Source organism: Protopterus annectens, chromosome 10.part0, assembly GCF_019279795.1.
Source record: "Protopterus annectens isolate FY-2018-M chromosome 10.part0, PAN1.0, whole genome shotgun sequence".
NCBI lineage: Eukaryota > Metazoa > Chordata > Ceratodontiformes > Protopteridae > Protopterus > Protopterus annectens.
The window spans coordinates 374,789,915-374,813,505 of record NC_056744.1 but is presented as its reverse complement, the minus strand read 5'-3'; the positions used below and the strand labels follow the sequence as shown (position 1 = coordinate 374,813,505).

Here is a 23,591-nt window from a genome sequence, read left to right as displayed (position 1 = left end):
CCCAGATAAGAGACCTAGGGCAGAGCCCCCTGAGCCAGTGTCCTCTGATGATTCTGCAGATGAATCAGACATTACTGACCAGCCAGAGGCCCCTTTCTCCAATTTTGAGGATTCTGATGCTGAAGAATCCATTCCAGCTGCTTCCCCTCCAGAAGAATTCTCCTTTGGGGAAACCTTGCATGCCATGCGAGAGCAGTTCCAATGGCAGCAACAAGAATTCTCAGATTCCCGTAAAAGACTTAGAACCTTTCTGCACCTTCCACAGCACAGGCCCTTAGCTATACCTCCTGTTCTTTCTGTGGTAGATGACGCTTTAATGATGTCTGCTCTGCTCCAGACTCATTACCCCAGCCCCTGCCAAACCAGACAGATTTTACAGGGTGCCTGACACTCATCTCCACCTTTACAAGGCCCTTCTTGCAGACCCAGAAACTATATCCCAGGGTCACAAGGCAGTTGCGACCATAGCTAAAACCCTACTCCTTCTGAAAGGGAAGCAAGGGCATTAGACAGATGGGGTAAAAAGTATACACTTCAGCTACTCTCTCAGCTAGAGCTTTAAACTGCCAGTTTCACATGATACAATACCAAGAGTTTATGCTTGATCAGTTAACTAAAAATTAACCACTGATGAAGCTCTTGACAAGAAATATGTATTAGAAATGGTAAATAACATACAACAGGTTAGTAACCATTCCTTAAAATGTGGCTATGATGCACTGGAGGCTTCATTTAGATCAGCCATGACTGGCACAGTGATAAGAAGGCATGCATGGCTAAAGGAGCAAGCTCTACCAGATCATGTTAAAGCTAAATTGTTAGATGCTCCTATGGATAAGACAAGTTTGTTTGGTGCACCTGCCCAGCAGGTTATGAAGAAAATGGAAGAAAAGGCAAAATCAGTTCAAACTGTTAAAGATTTCCTGCAGGTTCAACCCCAAGGTTTAGCAGGAACGGGCCTGCCAAGAATTGGTCCTTTCCTGACTCCACAAGATTTCAAAGGGGCAGGAATAGACGCTCCAGAGGCAGAAACCAAACCAGAGGAAGTGCCTACAGAGGACGACAGTGGCAAGGTAACAACAGAGGCACAGACACAGCCACTGCCACTACTTCAACACAGCCACAGTGACTTACCCCTAAAACCGCCTACCAGGGAACAAATAGCAGCTCCACTAGGCGGAAGGTTAACTTTATTTGCAAAGAACTGGCACCACATAACAAAAGACAAGTGGATTCTGCAAATTATACATCAAGGTTACCGATTCCACTTCCACACTATACCAGTCAAAAGAGGAATGCCAAATCTACCTCCAAATCAAAAAACAGAAGCTTTACAACAGATAATGGAGTTAGCAAACATGAGAGCTGTGGAAAAAGTGCCTACAGCAGAGCAAGGAAAGGGGTTCTACTCCAGACTGTTCCTAGTTCCAAGAAAGGAAAAAGTTGGAGACCAATTCTACCTGTCCACCTTGAATACATACATCATTGTCCCAAAATTCAAAATGCTGACCCTACAGCAACTTCTTCCCATGCTGGGCAAGGAGTGTTGGCTGGTAACTCTAGATCTCAAGGAGGCATACCTGCACCCTATTCGACCAATCTGCAGAAGATACCTCAGATTTCTTGCAGGATCAGAGCACTATCAATTCTCAGCATTGCCTTTTGGCTTATCTACTGCCCAGAGTATTCACAAAATGCCTGGCATCAGTAATCGTACTGCAGACTACAGGGAATTCATATTTACCCATACCTGGACGACTGCCTGCTACAAGGGGACAACAAAAGCAAGTTGACAACAGATTTGCAAAGGGTCATTTACTTGCTACAAGCACTGGGATACACAGTCAATCTACAAAAGTCAAGGCTGATACCATCCCAAACAAGGACATTCTTGGGAGCGGAATTGGACACAGTGAGACAAATGGCATTCCTAACTACAGAAAAACAAAAAGAACTCCCTCTTCACTTCTTGTCACTAACAAAGCTGAACAAATTAACAGCAAGAAAAGTTCTGCAGGCCTTGGGCTTCATGGCATCATGCATAATTTTGGTTCCATTTGCCAGACTACATATGAGAAAACTACAGTGGTACCTACGGAATTTATGGTCCCAACACAGGCACAGCCTCGAAACAGAAATCCCACTAATTCCATGCTTAAAACAGGAGTTCCTATGGTGGGCCCAGGCATGCCGGTCCAACCCAGGCCTTCCTTTCACAGATGTCAAGCAAGCCAGAGCATTACAACAGATGCTTCAGACCTAGGATGGGGGGCCCACATGCTGGACAAATGCGTGCAAGGATTGTGGACTCAGGATCAACTTCACCTGCACATCAACCTAAAAGAAATGCTGGGTGTAAAACTGGCTATCCAAAAGTTCAGACCATTTCTCAAAGAGGGCCAGCTGTTGATAAGGACAGACAACACCACAGTCATGTGGTACATCAACAAACAGGGAGGCACTCATTCATACCCCCTATGCAGAATGACTTTGGAACTGTGGACCCTGGCAATCAGCTACAACATCCAGCTGCAGGCAAGATTTGTACCAGGAAAAGAAAATACTCTAGCGGACATTTTAAGCAGGACCACATCAGATGCTCACGAATGGCACCTGCACCCGGACATCTTCAGGACCATTACAAAGAAGTGGGGAATGCCTCAGATAGATCTATTTGCATCTCCTCACAATCACCAACTCACAAAATTCTGCACAAGGACATTTCACCCACTAGCATGGAAAGTGGATTCGCTCTCCTTCAGCTGGAAAGGCCTAACAGCTTATGCATTCCCACCTTTTCCCTTGATACACAAAGTACTTCTAAAAATCAAGGAAGAACATCCAAGGATAATCCTGATAGCTCCAAACTGGCCAAGACAACACTGGTATCCACTACTAAGGAGCTTGTCTCGGAACAATATGTGGCCAATACCCCTGATGCCTTTGATGCTAACTCAGAACAACTACAGCACCATACATCCAAACCTGAAAACCTTACAACTGACTGCATGGAACATCACATAGCAGCAGCTAATCAAGAACTTTCCCAAAGAGTTAAAGACATTATTATTGAAGCACGCAGACCTTCAACAAGAAGGAACTACGCTGGAAAATGGAAAAGGTTTGTCAGTTGGAGTTCTGAAAGAGGAAAAGATGTGTCAAACGTGGATATGCCTAACATCCTGGAGTATCTGGCCGAACTTCTCCATTCAGGCCTGTCCTACTCCTCCATCAAGATACATGCATCAGCTATTTCAGCAGAATACAGCTTTGATCCACCTGTTTTTTCACACCCTCTGCTCAGACAATTTCTCAGAGGAATCAAGAATGTAAAACCTCCAAGGAAACCACCATTACCAGCTTGGGACTTAAACTTCGTACTAGAAAAGTTGACACTATCACCCTTTGAGCCAGCAGCAACAGCAGACTTACAACACCTGTCATGGAAAACTGCTTTCCTTCTGGCAATTACCTCAGCAAGGAGGGTTTCAGAACTACAGGCCTTAATGGCAGTGCAACCCTTCCTAATCTTCCACCAAGATAGAGTATCCATGAGGACTAATCCAACATTTATGCCTAAGGTGGTATCCAGAGTGTCTTTAAACCAGGCAATCCACCTACCTACCTTCTTTCCCAACCCACAAAACAGAGGGGAAAGAATACTGCATACCTTGGATGTACATAGACAGCTACGCTACTACTTGGACAGAACCAAAAGCAGCAGAAAGACTGACCAACTTTTTGTGGCCTACGCAACAGGAAGAGAGGAAAAGCTATTTCCAAACAGACAATCTCCAAATGGATAGGAAATTGCATACGATTCTGTTACTCCTTCCATGGAAAACCAATTCCACAGAACATAAGACCTCATTCTACAAGGGCAACAGCCACTACCACAGCCTTCTTCTGAGTGGCTACCAAAGACATTATTGAGGCGGCTACTTGGACCTCCGTGCATACATTTGCCAAGCATTATAATTTGCCTCTATATTCCAGATCCCGAGCAGGGTTTGCCACTGCTGTACTGCAAGGGATCCTAAACACACCATAATCTACTTTTATCCTCCTCCCCTAGTTGGCTATGGTATTCTACCCAGCTGTTATGACTGCAGATGCATCCATGAAGGACATAGTACAGTTTTGTACCTACCATAAATGTAGATGTCCGAACTGGATAGCATCTGCAGTCAGGATTACCCTCCCTCCTTCCCCTCTGAGGTACCCCTAGGGTGTTTACCCTCCTAATAGCTAGCTGATGGGGGGGGAGTCTATTATGGTGTATTTGTTTGTATATATGTACATACATGCTTATTTTTGTGGTTACCTCTATCCTTTTGGAAACATTGGCATCTATCCAAAATTTTTAGCCTTCAGGAGGGCTTCTGGCATCTGGGGCAAGAAACACTGAGGAAAATGGCGTCGGCTGATGCCTTTATACCCGAAGTCCAACAGAGATGACGTCGGATGAAGGGCGACATCAGAGCCGACCGGACTTTGGAATCCGGCCGACTGACGGGCTGCCTGACGACAGGACAACCCAGCTGTTATGACTGCAGATGCTATCCAGTTCGGACATCTACATTTATGGTAGGTACAAAACTGTACTTTGTCATTGTTGTAACTCCATGCAGAACTGTAAATGAGTAAAAATAGGACCTACACTTCCCCCTCTGAAGAGAGGGTGTGTTTACATATCTTGCACATTTGTGCTTAGCATTGAGTACCTCAGCATTGCCGTTTGTACATTAGTGATTGAGTGAAAAGTCTCATTTGTAGAAGGTGGCTTTGCAGAATTACTCTCTTAATTGGCTGTGTACATTTCTGCATTATTTAGTGCCTTTATGGGAATGACAATGATGCTTACTGAAGCATACCTGAGACATGTTAGTGAGATCCAGTCTGACATCATTGTTCCTATGGAGCTAAGCAGGTTAGGTTCATAGGTTTATACTAGGCTATCTGCCCTAAGGCATTTATAAGCCTAGCCCAAATTTTTGTGGCTTACGCCACCCCTTATATGAAAAAATACTGTGCCCATTAGTTTGTTGTGCCTCTGTCCAGCAGTGACACATATGATTCCCGGGGTAAACCTACGATCTCCCATCCACAGGTCTAGATTTCTCTTGAACAGAGTCAGCGAGGTGCTCTGCCTCACATGGACCGGGATTTTATTCCACAGCATAGGGAGTCTCTGAGTGATAAATCTATCCCTCCAGCACGTCCTATTTATAGCCGTGCTAAGGTTTAAGTCGCTTGCTCTAGTGGTTTTGGTGGATTTGGATTTTTTGAGGTGGAGCATGTCCATTAATTCCGGGTTGGACATGGCCTTGTATGTCAGGCACATGTCACCTCTGAGCAGACGGTATGCGACTGAATAGAGCTGGAGTTTCTTCAATCTGGCAGCATATGACAGATTTTGGAGTCCCTTTATCCTTTTGGTGAGGAACTTTTGGGGTCTCTCCAATTGCTGCAGATGTCGGGTGAGATACATCCCGAATGGGGCATTGTACTCGATCATTGGTCTGATAAGTGAAGAGTACAGGGAACAATGACCTCACTAGATCTGGATGTGAATCCCTTCATGATCAGGTGGGCAATGTAGAAGGTCTTTCTAACCACTTTAGCAATGTGAGTGTCAAAAGAAAGGCCACTGTCAACTTGGGTCCCCAGGTCCCTGATAACCTCTTCTGTGCTTAGTGGATTGCCACCTATATGGTAGCTTGGGGTTACCTTGTTTTTCCTGAAGGGTATGACTATACATTTTTGGCGTTTAACTTCAGGCCATGGCTCTGGCACCAGCTATCTGTTTCCGTGAGTCCCTTCTGAAGGATATCCGTGTCCGATGCACTTTCCACTATGGCCCAGTTTGCAGTCGCCTGCAAACTTTGTCAGCCAAAGTCCTCCCATGTTGGCCTGTACTTCTGAGAAGTAGATGCCAAACAATAGGGGCCAAGGACCGACCCTGTGGGACACCACTTGTGACCGGCTTGGAGTCTGACACAGCGCCAGCAACTCTAACCCTGTGGGTTCTGTCCTTAAGCCAGTTTGCAACCCATCTTGTGACATATGGGTTTACATTTAAGCTGGTAAGTTTTTCTACAATACCCGAGTGGGGTATTGTGTCGAAAGCCTTTGCAAGGTCAAGGTAGGCTGTATGGACTGCCTTTCCTCATCAATGGCCTTGGTGACTGTTTCGAAGAAGTCGACCAAGTTCAAAAGGCATGATCTTCCCTTGACAAAGCCAAACTGGGTCGGGTCCAATGTCTGCAAGTCCCTATATCTTTGTTTATGAGCTCCATTATGACCCTCTCCATAGCTTTGCAGACTAGACTTGTTAAGCTTATGGGGCGGTAATTACCAGGGTCTGTAGAGGTGCCGCCTTTGTGGAGTGGGACCACAGTTGCCATACGCCACTCCTTGGGCACGTATCCTGTGGTAAGGCTGAGATTAAACAGCTGCCTTATGTGCGGGTTTAATTCCTCATTTAGCTCGTGTAGCACACAGCCGGGGACACCATCCGGTCCCATTGATGCTGTGTTTTTTAGCTTTAGAGAGAGCAGCTTTCACCTGTGCATTTGAGATGTCCGGGAGGCTACACTCGGCTGGGATAGTTATCTCTGCTTAAGGGGGCGAGAGGGCGGTGAAGTTTGCACTGAACCTGTCTGCCAGTATGTTGGCAATGTGTGTGGGTTCAGTGATTTTTGTATCATTTTGGACTAATTCTGAGCATATCTGGGAGTTTCCACCCAGGTTCCTAACCTAGCTGAAAAAAGCCTTATGATTGTCCTTTGAATCCATGGCAATTTTTCTCTCAAAATTGGCCTTAGTTGATTTTATGAGTGCTCGTATTTTTTTACTAATAATGATCAGGGGTGACTTCCCTTTTATGGATTTTGTTCTATCATGTAATAGCTTTCTCCTCTTATTGTAAAGTTTGTTAATGGCTGGGGTCCACCAGACTGGACGTTTGCCCTTTGTGGAAAGAGTCTTGGTTTTATTTGGGATTGCCTGATCCATGCAGTCCTGGAGGTGTTCATAGAAGGCATTTGTAAGGGCTTCCGGAGCTTGGGCTGTGGTTTCCTCTGGCTCAGGGGCCTTGAAGGATACCACACCAATCTTGAGTAGTGTGAAGTTTGCTTTAGAGAAGTTCTTCACTATGGTCTTTTTTGTTTGGGGTGGGGCGGATGTGGATTTCCAGTGAGATTAGTTTATGATCAGATCTCACCAATGAGGGATATACTTCGTGTGGAGCATTTTGTCCCCATGTTTGTGACAATGAGATCTAGTATATTTTCTCCTCTTGTGGGAACAGTGACTAGCTTTTCCATGGCATTTGAATTTATGAACTCCAGGAACCGTTGGGCTAGAAAGTTAGGGCTTGAGTAATGTTCCCAGTCTATATTCGGGTAGTTGAAGTCACCCAATATGATGGTGTTTGGAGATACATTTATACCCTCCAGTGTCTTCAGGAAGGCTGTGTGGGGTTCCTGAGTTTGAGAGGGTGGCCTGTAGCATGCTACAATTTGTAGAGCAGTTTTGCCTATGGTTAGTTGCACCTGGATGGTTTCGAGCTTATGCGTTGCCACCAACCTGGAGGTGTGGGTATCCTTTATGAATATGGATACACCCCTCCTTTTGTGGTGTGGTCCGGGTTTTGGGGCCGGACGCATGATATGAGGTAAAACCTAATAGTGCCGGGGTGCTCTCAGGAGCCTTGAACCAGGTTTCAGTTACAGCACAGACATCGATGTTCTCCATACTGAGAAGGGCCTCGAGTGCGTGCATTTTGAGATTTAGACTTCTGGCATTGAGCAGCATTAACCTCAGTTTCTTCCCATTTTTGTTTTCTAGGGTGGTAGGTTTAGAATTTGAGCCTTGCCTAAAAAAAGGCACTATGAGGGTGGCAAGAGCCTTAGCCAATATCCGGAATCCCAGGGGTGACAGGTGCAAGCTGTCCTCATGCGGCAGCGTGGCTTGTCAAGCATGTCATCCCAGGCAGACAGACACTGGATCCCCTTTGAATGACACCAGACATTAAGCCAATTGTTAAAGCTGATCATCTTGTCTCTATATTGTGGCATCATTCTTGGTGAAGGAAGGATACTGCTCAGGGTTAGGGTCATACCTGCCTGGGCTACATAATCAGAGAGCTCCTCTGTCTCTTTTCATGTAGTCCAGGGAGGTACGTCTCAGGTCGTTCACACCAGCATGGACAATGACTGTCATATTTGTACTTGTCGTGGAGTGACCCGAGTGCTTGTGTTATGTGGCGGATTCTAGCGCCCGATAGGCAGCTTACTGTGACCCTCTCCTTGTTCAGCCTGGTGAGTGGGACGTCAGTGTGTCTGACTATGGAGTCACCTATGACAAGTATGTTTGGTGTTGTATTTGGCCTTAAGGGCTGTGACTGCTTTGCACACTGCTTTTGTGGTTTGTGTTTCTTGTGGGGTGTCTTGAGGTAGCAGTTGTTTGGGTGTCTGCTTTGGAGGCCTCTGCTGTTTAGGTAAATTTTTACTCGGAGCCTCCGAGTATGTCTTTATGTGTTTGTGTTTGATTCAGTGGAGTGGTAGCATTATGTGAGGCTGGTTTTGTGGTGTGTGTAGTTGCCTTCTCCTCCTGTCTGGTCTTGCCAGTCCTGAGTTGAGAGAGCTCAGCCTCCAGTTTGGCTAAATAGCTGCATCTCTCGCAAGTATTTGTGTTGTGTGGGAGGAGGAGAGGGTTGTCTGTGTACATGAGGCAGTTATAACATTGCCTCAAGATTCCCAGATTCACCAGCTGGACTGGAGAGGAGATTGACAGCTGACCTTTGGACATGCTAGAATAATATTGGGAAATCCTTAATTGAAAACAAGGGCCAGTGGGGAGTGAGGGTGTAGTGCTTTTAATTTTTAGTGCTGACTTATATAATTGCTTTAGTGAGCAAGTGCCAGGTAACTTGAGTGCAATGTGTTACAAGTAACTAAATGCAAAAACGACAAACAGTAACTTTCTTTCAAGTGAAACAAGGAAATCAGTAAGCAATGCAGATATCACTAGTGATCCAGAGAAGCACTGAGAAGTTGCGTATTAGGTGGAATTAGCTTCCAGGGAAATAACAAGCGAACAAACAACAAGTTTGAATCCTTAGCTTGAAATTTCATTTTTAGGTCTGCAAATACTGCTATTCTTAGTTTGTGTTTACTTCTTGCCTGCAGCATTTGACTGAGGTTACATTAAAGCTTGGGGCATTCTGTATGGTTTCAAGTTTTTTTTAAATGTGTTCTCTCTTTTGCTTATATTGTATAAGATGTGTACATCAGTTAAGTTGGGAGGGTAATTCTCATTTATACTAGATGTTCGTGTTACCCTGTTGCAGTCATCACACTTGGGTTATCCTGCCATCAGTCGGTCCCGCAGTCTGCCCGATATCCAAAGTCTTGGTCCGGCGTTGGTTGCTGTTGCTTCTTTCCTGACGTCAGTGCGCCATGGGTATATGAGGCATCCAACGCCATTTTCTTCAGTCTTTCTTGCCGCGCGGTGCCCGAAGCAGAAGCAGTTCGCAAGTGCCGGTCGGCCGACGCCTGAGATTTTCTAATCGAATTTCAGTCCGAAGTCTTCAAAGCTAAGTACCCCATTGGGGAACCTTTTCTTGCCTCAGTCCAATGTCGGAAAAAGTTAACAATTGCATTTCTTGTGGGAAGCAAATACCTCGTAAGGACTTTCTTTCTTACTGCATTCCTTGCCTAGGCCCAGACCACAACGTCAATGGTTGTTGGTTTTGTACTAGGTTCAATAAGCGAACTATAAAGCGACGCTTTGATTTCGCACAGCACTACTTCGGTACCAAATTTAATTGCACTATGCCGTCTGAGGAACTGACTACCGGCATGCATAAAAAACGCAAAGATAGACAGGCAGCCTAGATCCAAGCCAGACTCCGAGGCCTCGGCTGGGCTGGTCGCCGGTTCTCTGGTTTTCAGTGAGACGCCTACGCAGCCCCTGACGACCGCAGAATTGTAACTCCAGACCGCTTCGGATTCTCAAGCAGGGAGTTGTAGGCAGACGCAGCCATTTTCTTTAGGCCCTACCGACAACATTACAGAAGAAGCCGGTGCTGCGGACACACCTTAGGTTTCAGGTGTCTTCAGACCGACTACTATCACCATAAAATCTTATGCTAAGCTTAAGACTCCTCTAAAACCAAAAAAAGACTGCATGTGTCAGTCTCCAGTTCAAGGCCCCATGCCTAAGAAACAGATGCTTAAAATGGCTGAAGATTTGATTTCTTTAATCAGGGGGTTCCCAACCCCCCCCCCCCCCCCAGACAAAAGGCCTAGACAAGAGGAGGATTATGCCTCCTCTGATCAAGTGTTTATTTCCTCAGGCTCCTCTGAGGAACAGGATTACTCCTTTCTCCCTTATGAAGATTCTGATGCTGAAGATTCCATTCCCTTAGCTTCTCCCCCTGAAGACTATTCCTTTGGGGAAACCTTACATACCATGAGGGAACATTTCCACTGGGAAGGTCAGGACTACTCCTACTCAAAGAAAAGGCTCCGAGAGTTCCTTTTACTCCCCCAGCACAGACCACTTGCTATCCCTCCAGTTTTAGACATTGTGGATGATGTTTACTTAGAATCTAGTCTAAATCCAGATTCTCTGCCTCCTGCTCCAGCCAAACCAGATAGATATTATAGAGTGCCTGACTCACACTAATTCCTTTCCAAAAGCCCTGTTGCTGACCCAGAGACCATCTCCCAGGGCCCCAAAGGGGCTAAGGCTTCTATGGCTAAAAATCCTGTACCCTCTGAAAGGGACTCCAGAGGACTAGATAGGTGGGGGAAGAAGGTTTGCACCTCAGCTACTCTAGCTATGAGAGCACTAAGTTGTCAATTTCACATGCTGAAATACCAGCAATTCCTGCTGTCTCAAATAAAACAAAAGATGAGCACGCACCCTCAACAGTCAGAATTCAAAGAAATGCAGGATCTGTTGCATGCAGCTGAACAGGTGGGCAAAACATACTTTACAATGTGGATTTGATTCCTTGGAAGCTTCCTGTAGAGCAGCTGTTACTGGGTCTGTTATACGTAGGCATGCTTGGTTAAAGGAACAAACTCTGCCTGATCATGTTAAAACAAAGTTGCTAGATGCACCCTTAAAGCAGGATGTCTTATTTGGGGTTAAAGCAGAAGAGGTTTTAAAGAAAATGGAGGATAAGGCAAAATCTATGCAGACGGTCAAAGATTTCTTACAGGTACAACCCCCACACTTCAGCAGAAATTGGCCAGCCAACAATTAGTCCTTTCCAGCATCTGACAGGCCACAGAGGGGTAAATACAGATGCCCAAGGGGCAGAGGACAAGCACAAATCCCTTACAAACCTCGCCAATGGGGCACTGCAACACAGAAGGGAGGAGAAGACTGGTCCCAAACTACTAGAAGACAAACCCAATGACTTGCACGTCAAACTGCCAAGCAAAAAAACTCTTGACAGCTCCCTTGGGAGGAAAATTAGCATTTTTTTATAGACAACTGGTGCATCGTCACAAAGGACAAATTGGTCCTAAACATTATCTCACAAGGATACAGATTCCATTTCCACACCTTGCCAAGGATAAAAGGAATGCCAGACTTGCCACAAAATCAATGGGCAGAGGCAGAAAAACAAATTACAGCTCTCATGGACATGAGAGCCATTCAACTGGTACCTACACAGGAGCAAGGCGAAGGATTTTACTCAAGGCTCTTTCTAGTCCCCAGAAAGGACAATGCTTGGAGACCCATTCTGGACCTTTCAATTCTAAACACCTTCTTGCAAGTACCCAAATTCAAGATGCTAACACTACAGCGTCTTCCCATGTTGAGCAAGAAAGCTTGGCTAGTAACATTGGACCTCAAGGAGGCATACCTGCATGTCCCTGTCAGACAAAATTGCAGAGGATACCTGTTTCATTGCAGGTTCAACCCATTACCAATTCTCTGCACTGCCCTTTGGCTTATCTACTGCGCCCAGGGTCTTCACAAAATGCCTGGCACCAGTAATTGTATACTGCAGACAGAGGAATTCAAATATACCCATACCTGGATGACTGCCTCATCCAAGCAGAAAGCAAGGACATTCTCTTACAACATCTGACTTTTGTAAAACACCTTCTAAGTTGCCTAGGGTACACAGTAAATGAAAATAAATCAAAACTAGTACCCTCGCAAAATGACATTCCTGGGTGCCAGCTTGAATACAACTGCCCAGATGGCTTATCTGACACCAGACAACTACAACTAACTCAATACTTCAAAATAATGGCAACAAAGACCCAACTGCCTGCAAGAAAAATTCTGCAGGCCTTGGGCTTCATGACATCTTGTATACTACTAATACCATTTGCAAAACTGCATATCAGAAAATTACAATGGTACCTGAAAAGCGTATGGACTCAACACAGCCACAGCTTGGAAACGATACCTGTCATTCCCTGCCTTCAACAGTTTCTATGGTGGTCACAGGCATGTCACCTCAACAAGGGTCAGCCTTTCACCTTACCCCCAGCCAGGCAAACTGACAACAGATGCATCAGACTATGCCTGGGGGGCACACATGGCAGGACGGTGCGTTCAAGGCATATGGACTGCAGATCAAAGGAATCTGCACATCAATCAAAAAGAAATGCTAGCTGTACAGAATGCTCTGACAGCCTTCAAGGACCTCTTACATCCAGGACAGCTTATGATAAGGACAGACAACACAGTAATGTGGTACATAAACAAACAAGGGGTTACACACTCCTACCCTCTATGCAGGCAAGCAATGTCCTTGTGGAACACAGCACTGGCTTACCAAGTTCAATTACAAGCGCAATTCCTGCCAGGAAAAAAGAACACATTGGCAGACGACCTAAGCAGAAACATCATGGATCCCCACGAGTGGAAACTGGATCCACAAGTATTTGCAATAACTCAAAAATGGAGGCGCCCAGACATAGACCTGTTTGCCAACCCCAAAAACCATCAGCTTTCAAAATTTTGCACAAGGACATTTCACCATCAAGCTTGGAAAGTGGACGCGCACTCATTCAGTTGGAAAATGCTGACAGTATATGCCTTTCCTCCATTGCCCCTTCTCACAAAGGTGCTGCTTAGTCAGGATGGAAGACCTCGAATGATACTAATTACCCCGGACTGGCCACGCCAGCGCTGGTACCCACTACTAAGGAACATGGCCCAGGGCTCACCATGGATTTTACCACAAATTCCTCATTACTCACACAGCAAGGCAGTCGGATTCTACACAGCCAGCTCAAAACCTTAAATTTGGCTGCATGGCACATCACCTAAGCAACCAGCCAGCCCCTCTTTCGCAAGCTCTTATGTCATTCTGGAGTCCAGGAGGACCAGCACCATAAAAGCCTACTCAGACAAATGGAAAAGATATTACGCCTGTAACCAAGCTAAAGGCCAAAATACCCTTCAGCCGGACATGCCTCAGATTCTACAATATTTAACTGAGATGTTACACAAAGGACTTTCTTTTTCATCTATTAAAATCCACGCCTCAGCTATTTTAGCTCACTACAACACGGATCCTCCCTTATTTTTCACATCCACGTCTAAGGCAGTATCTCAGAGGGCAAAAAACATTTAGGCCTCAAAACATTTAGGCCTCCCAGGAGAGTGCCAACACCAACTTGGGACCTAAATTTTGTTCTGGAAAAACTTACGCTGCCACCTTTTGAGCCAGCTTTCTCAGCTGACTTAGTTTATATCATGGAAGACTGCCCTGCTGCTAGCAATAACTTCAGCCAAAAGAGTCTCAGAGCTACAGGTACTAATGGCAGTAGAGCCTTTCCTCATTTTTTATCAAGACAGTTTCTCTACTAACTAACCCCTCCTTTATGCCAAAGGTGGTATCCAGGGTGGCTTTAAATCAAACCATCCACTTACCCACCTTCTTTCCAAATCCACAGAACAAAGGAGAAAGACTCCTGCGTTCCTTGGAGATACACAGGCAACTACGTTACTACTTGGATAAAACTAAGGCTTTCAGAAAATCTGACCAACTTTTTGTATCCTATGCTACAGCATCACAAGGAAAGGCTATCTCAAAACAGACCATTTCCAAATGGATAGGACATTGCATACGTTTTTGCTACACCCACCATGGAAAACCAGTTCCTGCTACCATAAGGCCCCACTCTACCAAGGCAGCAGCTACGTCTACAGCCTTCCTCAGGGGGTTGCCAACCAAGGATATTCTGGAAGCTGCAACTTGGAGTTCAGTACACACATTCACCAAAAACTATTATTTACCACTTTACTCTAAGACTGGAGCTGGCTTCGCCACTGCAGTTTTGCAGGGCCTTCTAGCCCCCTCTAACCCTGTTTGACTCAACCTCCTATCCTTAGCTTTGGGATTCTACCCAAGTGTGATGACTGCAGCAGGGTAACACGATGAACATAGTACAGTTTTGTACCTACCATAAATGTAGATGTTCGAGTGTATACCCTGCTGCAGTCCAGGTTAGCCTCCCTCCATCCCCTCTGACCTAACTAAAACCTTTCTATAACTTAAAATCTGATACAACCTTTGTGGTGTATTTGCTTATAGCTGGAGGGATGTTTTGTTTGTGCTAAGCTTTTATTATTGGTACTACCTACTGACCATCTTTTGGGGGGGCACCTGACATCTGGGGCAAGAAAAACTGAAGAAAATGGCATCTGATGCCTCTTGTATACCCCTGGTGCACTGACGTCAGGGAAGAAGCGGCAGCAACCGACGCCGGACCAAGACTTTGAAATTCGGGCCGACTGTGGGGACCGCCTGACGGCAGGATAACCCAAGTGTGATGACTGCAGCAGGGTATACACTCTAACATTTACATTTATGGTAGGTACAAAACTGTGCTTTTACTGTGTTTGAGATGAAGAAATCGTGTTTTAATTCAAGCTTACAAATACGCAGTTAAACTGTTGCAATGTTGAAGTGCCATTTATGATTTATTTTTTTCTCTTTGCAGACCCTCGAGTCCGAGGAAGTAGATTTAAATGCTAGCCTTCATGGTAACTGGACCTTAGAGAATGCAAAGGCTCGTCTCAATCAGTTTTTCCAAAAAGAAAAGATACAAGGAGAATATAAGTACAGTCAAGTAGGACCGGATCATAACAGGTTTGGGATTTTCAGTGTGTGGTGGGGTTGTTTTTCTTGTGGTAAAATATCATGATTTATTCTGGAAAGACCCAAAGGCATGTGGTTAATTTGGAAAATGTTGGTTGGCACAACATTTTATTATCTCATTTTCATCCTTCAGCAACTTAACCTGGTTCCCAAGTTGGTTGCATCAGTACCACTTAAATATTTATCATGGAAGACCATTTTTCTATTTGCTGGCATATTGGCAAGGAGATTTGAGAGAAGTCTCTGCTTTTTAAAGAGAAAGTTGTGGTCTTTAATTGGGTTACAGAATCAGGTTCTGAATAGCTCTGATATTTACACCTAAAGGTAGTGACAGAAGTGCCTCTCACCTCAGCTGTTAAATCTCCCATTTTTTTTCTTTCCTAATCTGGATAAAGGTGAAAAGATCCTGCTCGTTTTGCATGTGTGCTGTCAAATGAGTGTTTAGATAGGACCAAGCACTTTCAGATGGTCTAGCTATATGTGGCTTACAGATGGTCTGATAATCTCTGGCTTTGCCTTGAGTAAAGAAAAGAAGCTGGTATCTTACTAAATCTCCAAGTGGCTGGTTCATTTTTTTTTACTTCTGAAAAAGAAAAGGTGGGTCTGTGCATTTGCCAGCTACAACACATTCTCCTATGCCTTTCCCTTTTTTTTTTTTTTTTTTTTTTTAAGGGCATACCCGGTGCATGTGTCAAGTGACCCTAATCAGTCCATATCTTTTAATGGCACTGGAAATTGGGTGTACATTCCAGAGGCAAAACAAGATTGGGAGCAACTGATGTCTTTCCATATGATTATTGCAGTATTCTTTAAAATAGGAATCCAGTCCCTAGGGCAGCCAACATCCTGTCAGTGTACCAAAGTCTTTAGATTGTAATGGGTATGCTGTATGTCACACACACACTTCCTGTGCAAGACTCTCCTTTTGAGGAGGTTTCTTTTGGTGACACTTTCCAGAATGATGGAGTTTTTTAATGAGAGACTGTTCAGGTATCTGATGCTCAGTAGTAGTATTGTGAGCTTCTGCGTAAGGATTATCCTAGGCCCTCTGCTGTTCCTCCTGTTTGTGCTCCTTGTTGGATGTGTTTTCCACTGCTTTTTAGTCTCCTCATTCCCAGCCCCCTGCTCCCATAAAAACTGATAGGTTTTATAAAATGCGTGATGACTGCAAGGTTTTTTTTGTTTTAATAAGTGCCTCTTGGTTGACGCTTCTATGTGGTATCAGTTGCCTCTGACAAACCCTCCAAATTGTTGCCTTCTGCAAAATTGTTTCCCTCTGACAAGGACAGCAGAACCATGGGGAGACTAGGTAAGAAAATGTATACTTCTGCTGCCCTTGCCTTTAGAGTTGTGAGCTGTCAAGCACACAGCCAGATATGTTTTGGCTCCTCTCTTCTCTCCAGCTGCTTAGGCTGTTAAAGATCTTCATGACTCTAAGGGGAAGGCCTCTGCTCTTTAAGGGATGTCTTGCTGGTTAGTTAAGTTCCATTTAAGGCGGAAAAAATCTTCCATCTTCTTCTTTGTGTTGCTGTTTTATCACTGTCCTCTTCAGGAAAGTTATTTTAAAGGTAGAAGTATTGTGTTTTAACAGACTACCATAAGACTGTAGCGTACTTTTAAAGGAGCACTCATTTTTCATGTTCATTTAAGTGATATGAAGTGATTGAAATCTTTTTCTGTGGAAGAATTTTTTTAGTTTTTGTGGGGCTGGCATGCTTTTTACTGTTTCTTACTAAAAAAAAAGTAACTTGTTTGACTGGTAGTGTTTACTGGCATTTGCTGCTAATCTTCATCAGGAATAAAGCACCATTTTTGGCTTGACCATGGAACAGGCCATTGGTCCCACTGGTTGTCCTTACAGCCACAAAAAGAAAAAAAATAAGGAAACTGTCTTTGCAGCAGGCTAACAGTTTGCCCCACTGCAGGTGAGTTGCTCTGTTGAGAATTTTTTTTGTACTTTAAACCAAGAAGAAACTTCGCAATGTGGAGGATGTGAAGTTCACTCCTGGAACTGTTGTGTACCTAGTTCACTAATAAACATCAAACAGTGAAATGCGTACTACAGAATAATTAAAGGAAATAGGTAGACAACCGTGCGTTTCAATAAAGGATATTTAATTTTCACAACTGTGGACTATCTACTACTTCTATTTTATTTTGTAGTACATGTGATGTCCCCACTCTGGGCCAGTAATGAACCTGAATCCTCACCACTGACATTGGAGAGGGACGTTCACTTGGGATACAAATGGATACACTCTGTATTTCCAGATGCAAACTTACCTGCATCAAGCACAGTTTCCCTTAAGAGCATATAGGGAACGCGATCAGCCCAGGATCTGGATTTCTTTCTTTCTCTCTCCAGGTTCTCCGTAAGACTCCCCACTGGCACAGCTTCAGAATTGAGTGGAGCCGAGTGCCCAAGCCAAGTCCTCCACCACTCTGTGAAGCCATTGCTTTGTGTCCCTGCTCCAAGTAGCTCACACACACACACACACACACACACACACACACACACACACACACACTTATTTGATGTTCACACACCTGGGAAAGGGGCTGGCACAGATTTACCCGCTGTGCCCCTTCCTGCCCTTACTATAAGGTAGTCATCACTGTCACCAGACACTGCAAAGCCAGCTACCTAAGGCTCTTGCAAGGGTACCTAATTGTAGTGAGTGAAGTTAATATTTACACAAATGGTAATGTTGACCATACAGCAAGGCTTTCAGGAGTGGCCACAGTTATCAAAGAAATATATGAAAATACTCTGCCACAATGAAAAGTTTAAATATATTTAATAAAAAAATAAAAATACTAAATATCTATTTACAGTAAATACCAGAGTTTGTCACAGGAAATACTAAAAAAATAGCTGGAAAAATTCACACAGTTACAAAAACAATAAAAGTACTTTTCTCACTACATTTTCCTAACTGATTTTGAGAATTACTACCCCTGGTCACTTACTAGCGCAAGGCAAGATGAAGTGGGTGAGTGGTCCTTGTTAGATCCAAGACGGAGTACAGAATATACTGAGAGCAATCTCCCAATATCTAAATATTTGTGGCTTACAGAATGTCACACACATCTGGTCATCTGACTCAGTTTCCCTCCCTAACCCCAATCACTTTGACCTGCCAGTGTTTAGCACCTATGTACTACAGTGCACACTAGATCTTTACCTAAGTTTTGTTAAAGCATCTGGAAGCCGTAAAACAATAAAACCATTCCACTCTTCCTACAGGAGCTACAGACTGTTCTCTAGCACAAACATTGCTTTGTCTGGCTCCATTCAGAACTATGGGATAACTTCTTTATGGTTTAACCTGTAAAGTAATTTAAAGTTGGCTGAACTGAGATTAATCTTTTCTCTTACAGCACAGCCTGTTAAAAACGTGTTTTGTTCAGTTACAATAATGCATTTACATTTCTTTTCTTTTCAGCAGGGCACACATGCATTTCAACACAAGCAACTTTATGCATTTGCAAACACAAGCATCTTTGCAAATTAGTTTGGTACACAAATGACATATTCTTAAACTCCAGCTAGCTGTGCTGGGGCATGTTACACATCCACTGCCCTACTTCTGCTCTCGATACTTCTATTGCCACAGCACGTGTCTTACAGTTCGATGTTTAGTAGTGAACTCCACAGTCTCCACACTGCGAAGTTTCTTCTTGGTTTGATTTTTGACCCAGTGTAGGTTGCATCCTGAGTTTTCTAAGACTTCGAGGGATACCATAGATTTTTCTTCATGCTTTTGTTGTACTTCAGACAACTCCCATTTTACTCCTGATCCCTCTGGTGTAGCACTTGCAGCCACTTCGGTCCTGGGTATAACCATATCCTCTGTAGCTGAGTCCCATCAGTGGGCAAGGGAGAGAAACTGTCAGTCCCGGAGGAAGGAATAGGGAAGGTTTCTGGCGTGTGTCAGAATGCAATGCCTATATCTGGAGAAGCAGCTGTTGCCATTAGTAACCTAATTGGCACCAATTTTCTGTTAAAAAGAAACAGAAAACCAAACCTGTATCTACCCTCCTCAAATTCCTTGGGATAGGAGTTTTTTGGGTCTGGCTCAGAGTTTAATTCAAGCTGTTGATCCTTCTTGTAAAGTAGGTTTTGGTAAAAGAGGGATACCTCATTTCCTGAAGAAATTCAAGATTCCGAATCTGAACAGGAAAAAGCGAGGACATATGCAAGACAACCCCCCCCCCCCCCCCCCCCATATTTCTGATTTGGACTCCAATAAGAGCTCTGTTTCTGATCCTCCCTGCGAGGGTTTCTTTTTGTCTTAGACTATTGCACTAATATACCGATGTTTTCAGTGGAAGAATACAGAGGTTTCTCATTCCCCTCAGAAAATACTAGAAGTTGTTACAGAAGGATTTTCCAGATCCCACACCCATTCTTCCTGTTGTCTTACAGGATGTGTGTTTCTGCCTGCAATTATCCTGATAGTCTGCCATCTGTCCATTTTTAGGGATGTTACGTAGAAAGCTCCTCACTCTTTTAAATTTTTTTTACTCTTTCCAAACATATCCTAGCAGCTGTATCTCTAGTTGCTCCCACTGCTGCTAAGCACTCTGTTTCAGTCCTACTCTTTCTGATAAGGATGGGAGAATTATTGATAGGTATAGGAAAAATGTATACTTCTGCAACTTTGATTTTCAGAATTTTCAATTGTCAGGCTGATGCATTAGTTCTGACTAATTGTGAAAGTATGAGGAACGTTTTAATTGCAGATCTGATGTCCTTTTCATTCTTCTGATGTCCTTTTCATTCTTCCTCACGAATGGGTGTAGGATCTGATCCTCTGAGCTGACTCTGCCACATATTCAAGACTTCGGATCCAAAACTTATCTCATTTGCTGCCATCATGGTAAGACTGACTATCCACCTCAAGCAGTAAGATTTCCATTTTGGTGCAATTTCTATAACAATTCTTTCGGTTATATTCCTTTTCCTGATTTCTTTTATGGTAGTGACAACTTTCTTTCCACCCTCTAGTCTTAACTGGCGTCAGGGTCTCCTCCATTTCTTACATTTGTTTCTCTTTTTCTTAGTACCATTCTTAGTGCATTGCCCTTTTTCTTGTCGTTAGTTTTCTGTATTGTTACATCTAGATGTGTGTGTGTGTATGTATGTATGTTTATATATATATATATATATATATATATATATATATATGTGTGTGTGTGTGTGTGTGTGTGTGTGTATATATATATATATATATATATATATATATATATATATACACACACACACACACTCTATATGCACTTACACGAGTATATTGATTGTGCTATCCCTAGCAGACCCAGGACACTATCCTCCAAAAAAGGAAGCCAAACTTGGTGGTCCCTTGATATAAACAAACTCTACAACAGAAGGAAGAAACTGTTGCAAAAGAGAGTAAAATCCCATGAGTGGAGGAGCTCCCTAGTCAGCCTCAGTAAGAAGCTGAGATCCCTCATAAAATCCTCCAACACCAGCTATGAAAACAAGGTTGCCTCTGGCTCTAAGGGCAACCACAAAGCATTCTATAGATATGTCAGAAATCTCAATGGCAACACCCAGATCTGCTCTGAGTTACAGCACAATGGCACTAAAATTACGGAACCAACTGATATCGCCAACATCCTGGCTGATAGGTTCAATGCCACCCCATCCCTAAAGGACCCATATCCATACCGGAAGAATGCAGTGCCCCTGCAACCACAACTAAGCAGGTTTTCCTTGCACCTAGACACCTCTACATGTATTAAAAGAAATTCTTGGGTGCTAAGAATCATATGCAGATGTTACTACATGCCCTTTTCCCTTCCCCTTCTTGTCCAAAGAAAGAAACTCCCCAACATTCCACCCAGTCAGAGAGAAGATGCAGCTCAGGAAGTACAAAAGCTGCTACAAAGAGTTGTCCAGGTAGTCCCTCCCGGACATATAGGATTTGGAACTTACTCCTAAACGTGGGATGCAAGGCCAATATGTAAAGTAGTAGTAGATGTTCGTGTTTCACTGCTGCAGTCATTACACTTGGGTTGTCCTGCCGTCAGGCGGTCCCGCAGTCGGCCAGAGTTCCAAAGTCTTGGTCCGGCGTCGGTTGCTGTCGCTTCTTCCCTGACGTCAGTGCGCCAGGGGTATATAACATGCAGCCAACGCCATTTTCTTCAGTCTTTCTTGCCGCACGGTGCCCGAAGCAAAAGCAGTTCGCAAGTGCAGGTCGGCTGACTCCTGAGATTTTCGAATTTCAGAACCGAAGTCTCCAGTAAAGCTAAGTACCCCGTTGGGGAAGCGTTTTCTTGCCTCAGACCAATGTCAGTAAAAGTTAATAATTGCATTTCTTGTGGGAAGCAAATACCTCATAAGGATTTTCATTCTTACTGTATTCCATGCCTAGGCCCAGACCACAATGTCACTAGTTGTCGGTTTTGTGCTAGATTTAACGAGCGCACTATTAAACGTCGGTTTGATTTTGCACGCCATTATTTTAGCTGGAGGTTCAATTATACCATGCCGTCAGAACAACCGATGACTGGAATACACAAAAAAAACCGCAAAGACAAGAACAGGCATCCGAGGTCAAAAACAGACTATGAAGCCCCTTCTAGGCCAGTCGCCGGTTCTCAGCGAGGCGCTTTCGCAGGCCCTGACACCCGCTACCTCAAAGCCACGGGCCGCCTCAGACTCCCACGTGGAGATTTCTAGGCCTCTGAGAACTCAAGGTATTGGGCCTATGGAAATTAACCCCTCAGATGGGGTCCGGAGCCGCTGAGCAGGCATCGGCTTCTGAGGGTGTTTTCAGATCTTCACAGCTTACCATCAAAACTACCAAGTCTAAAACTCCATTAAAGACAAAGAAACAAGTACAGCATTCACCTGGACAGGCCTCCATGCCTAAAAAAAACAGATGCCCAAAATGGCCGAAGACCTAATTACTCTGATCAGGGGTTCCCATCCCCCTCCTGATAAAAGGTCTAGGCAGGATACAGACTGATTCCTCTGACCAGGTTTCCATTTCTTCTGACTCTTCTTCAGACCAGGGATACTCTTTACCCCCTATGAGGATTCTGATGCTGAAGAATCAATCCCTTCAACCTCTCCTCTCGAGGATTACTCTTTTGGGTAAACTTTACATGCCATGAGGGAGCATTTCCATTGGGAGAGCCAGGATTATTCAGAATCCAAGAAAAGGCACAGATTTTCTTTTATTGCCTCAGCACAGGCCCGCCTGTGTTCGATATTGTGGATGATGTGTTCTCTGAATCCAGATTAACCCCTGATTCTTTGTCAAGCCAGATAGGTACTACAGAGTCCCTGACTCTCAAATTTCTTTATAAAAACCCTGCTGTCCCAGAAACTATTTCCCAGGGTCCCAAAGGGGTAAAGTCTTCCACTGCCAAAAATCCAGTTCCCTCTGACAGGGATTCTAGAGCATTAGATAGATGGGGGAAGAAAGTTTACACTTCTGCAACTTTAGCAGTAAGGGCTTTAAATTGCCAGTTCCACATGCTTAAATACCAACAATATTTAATGTCTCTGTTAAAACAGAAAATGCTTACAAGCTCAGAAGGTCCTGACTATAAGGAAATGCAGGATTTATTGCATGCAGCTGAACAAGTGGGAAAACATACTCTGCAGTGTGGTTTTGATTCATTAGAGGCTTCTTGTAGAGCCGCAGTTACAGGATCTGTGATTCAAAGGCATGCTTGGTTAAAAGAACAAAGTTTACCTGATCATGTTAAGACAAAATTATTGGATGCTCCTTCACAGCATGATATCTTGTTTGGTGTTAAGGCAAAAGAGGTTTTAAAGAAAATGGCGGATAAGGAAAAATCTATGCAAACAGTGAAGGATTTCTTGCAGGTACAGCCACCTCGATTTAGCAGAAATTGGCCTTCTAAAAATTGGTCCTTTCCAGTGTCACAGACCACAAAGAGGCAGATACAGACACCCAAGAGGCAGATCTCAGCCCAAGGCTCTTACAGACCACGACAGTGGGGTGTTTCAACCCCAAAAGGAGGAGAAGACAAGTCACAACATTATAGGAAACAGTCCCAATGACTTCCCCCTTCAAATGCCAAGCACTTACCTTTTGGCAGCTCCCTTGGGGGGAAAAACTAGCACTTTTCACAAAATTGGCATATCACCCAAGACAAATGGGTTCTGAATATTGTCTCAAGGTTACAGGTTCCACTTTCACACACTACCAAGGCCAAAAGGAATGCCAGACCTGCCACAAAATCAATGGGCAGAGGCACAAAACCAAATTACAGCCCTCATGGACAATGAGAGCTATTCAAAAAGTGCCTCAACAGCGACAAGGATTTTACTCAAGACTTTTCTTTGTCCCCAGAAAGGACAAAGCCTGGAGACCCATACTGGACCTATCTACTCTAAATACTTACCTGGATGTTCCGAAACTCAAAATGTTGACAC

The 23,591-nt window shown here is 44.1% G+C and overlaps 1 protein-coding gene across 1 annotated transcript in view; it reads left to right on the top strand.

The window, feature by feature from the left end:
• DHX9 (DExH-box helicase 9) overlaps positions 1–23,591 on the top strand; it is a 1,660,482-nt gene that overhangs the window by 301,570 nt on the left and 1,335,321 nt on the right. The window contains exons 6-7 of the mRNA XM_044086769.1: positions 14,994–15,142; positions 15,824–15,953. Coding sequence (XP_043942704.1) covers positions 14,994–15,142; positions 15,824–15,953 — 279 coding nt within the window. The remainder of the gene's footprint in view (positions 1–14,993; positions 15,143–15,823; positions 15,954–23,591) is intronic.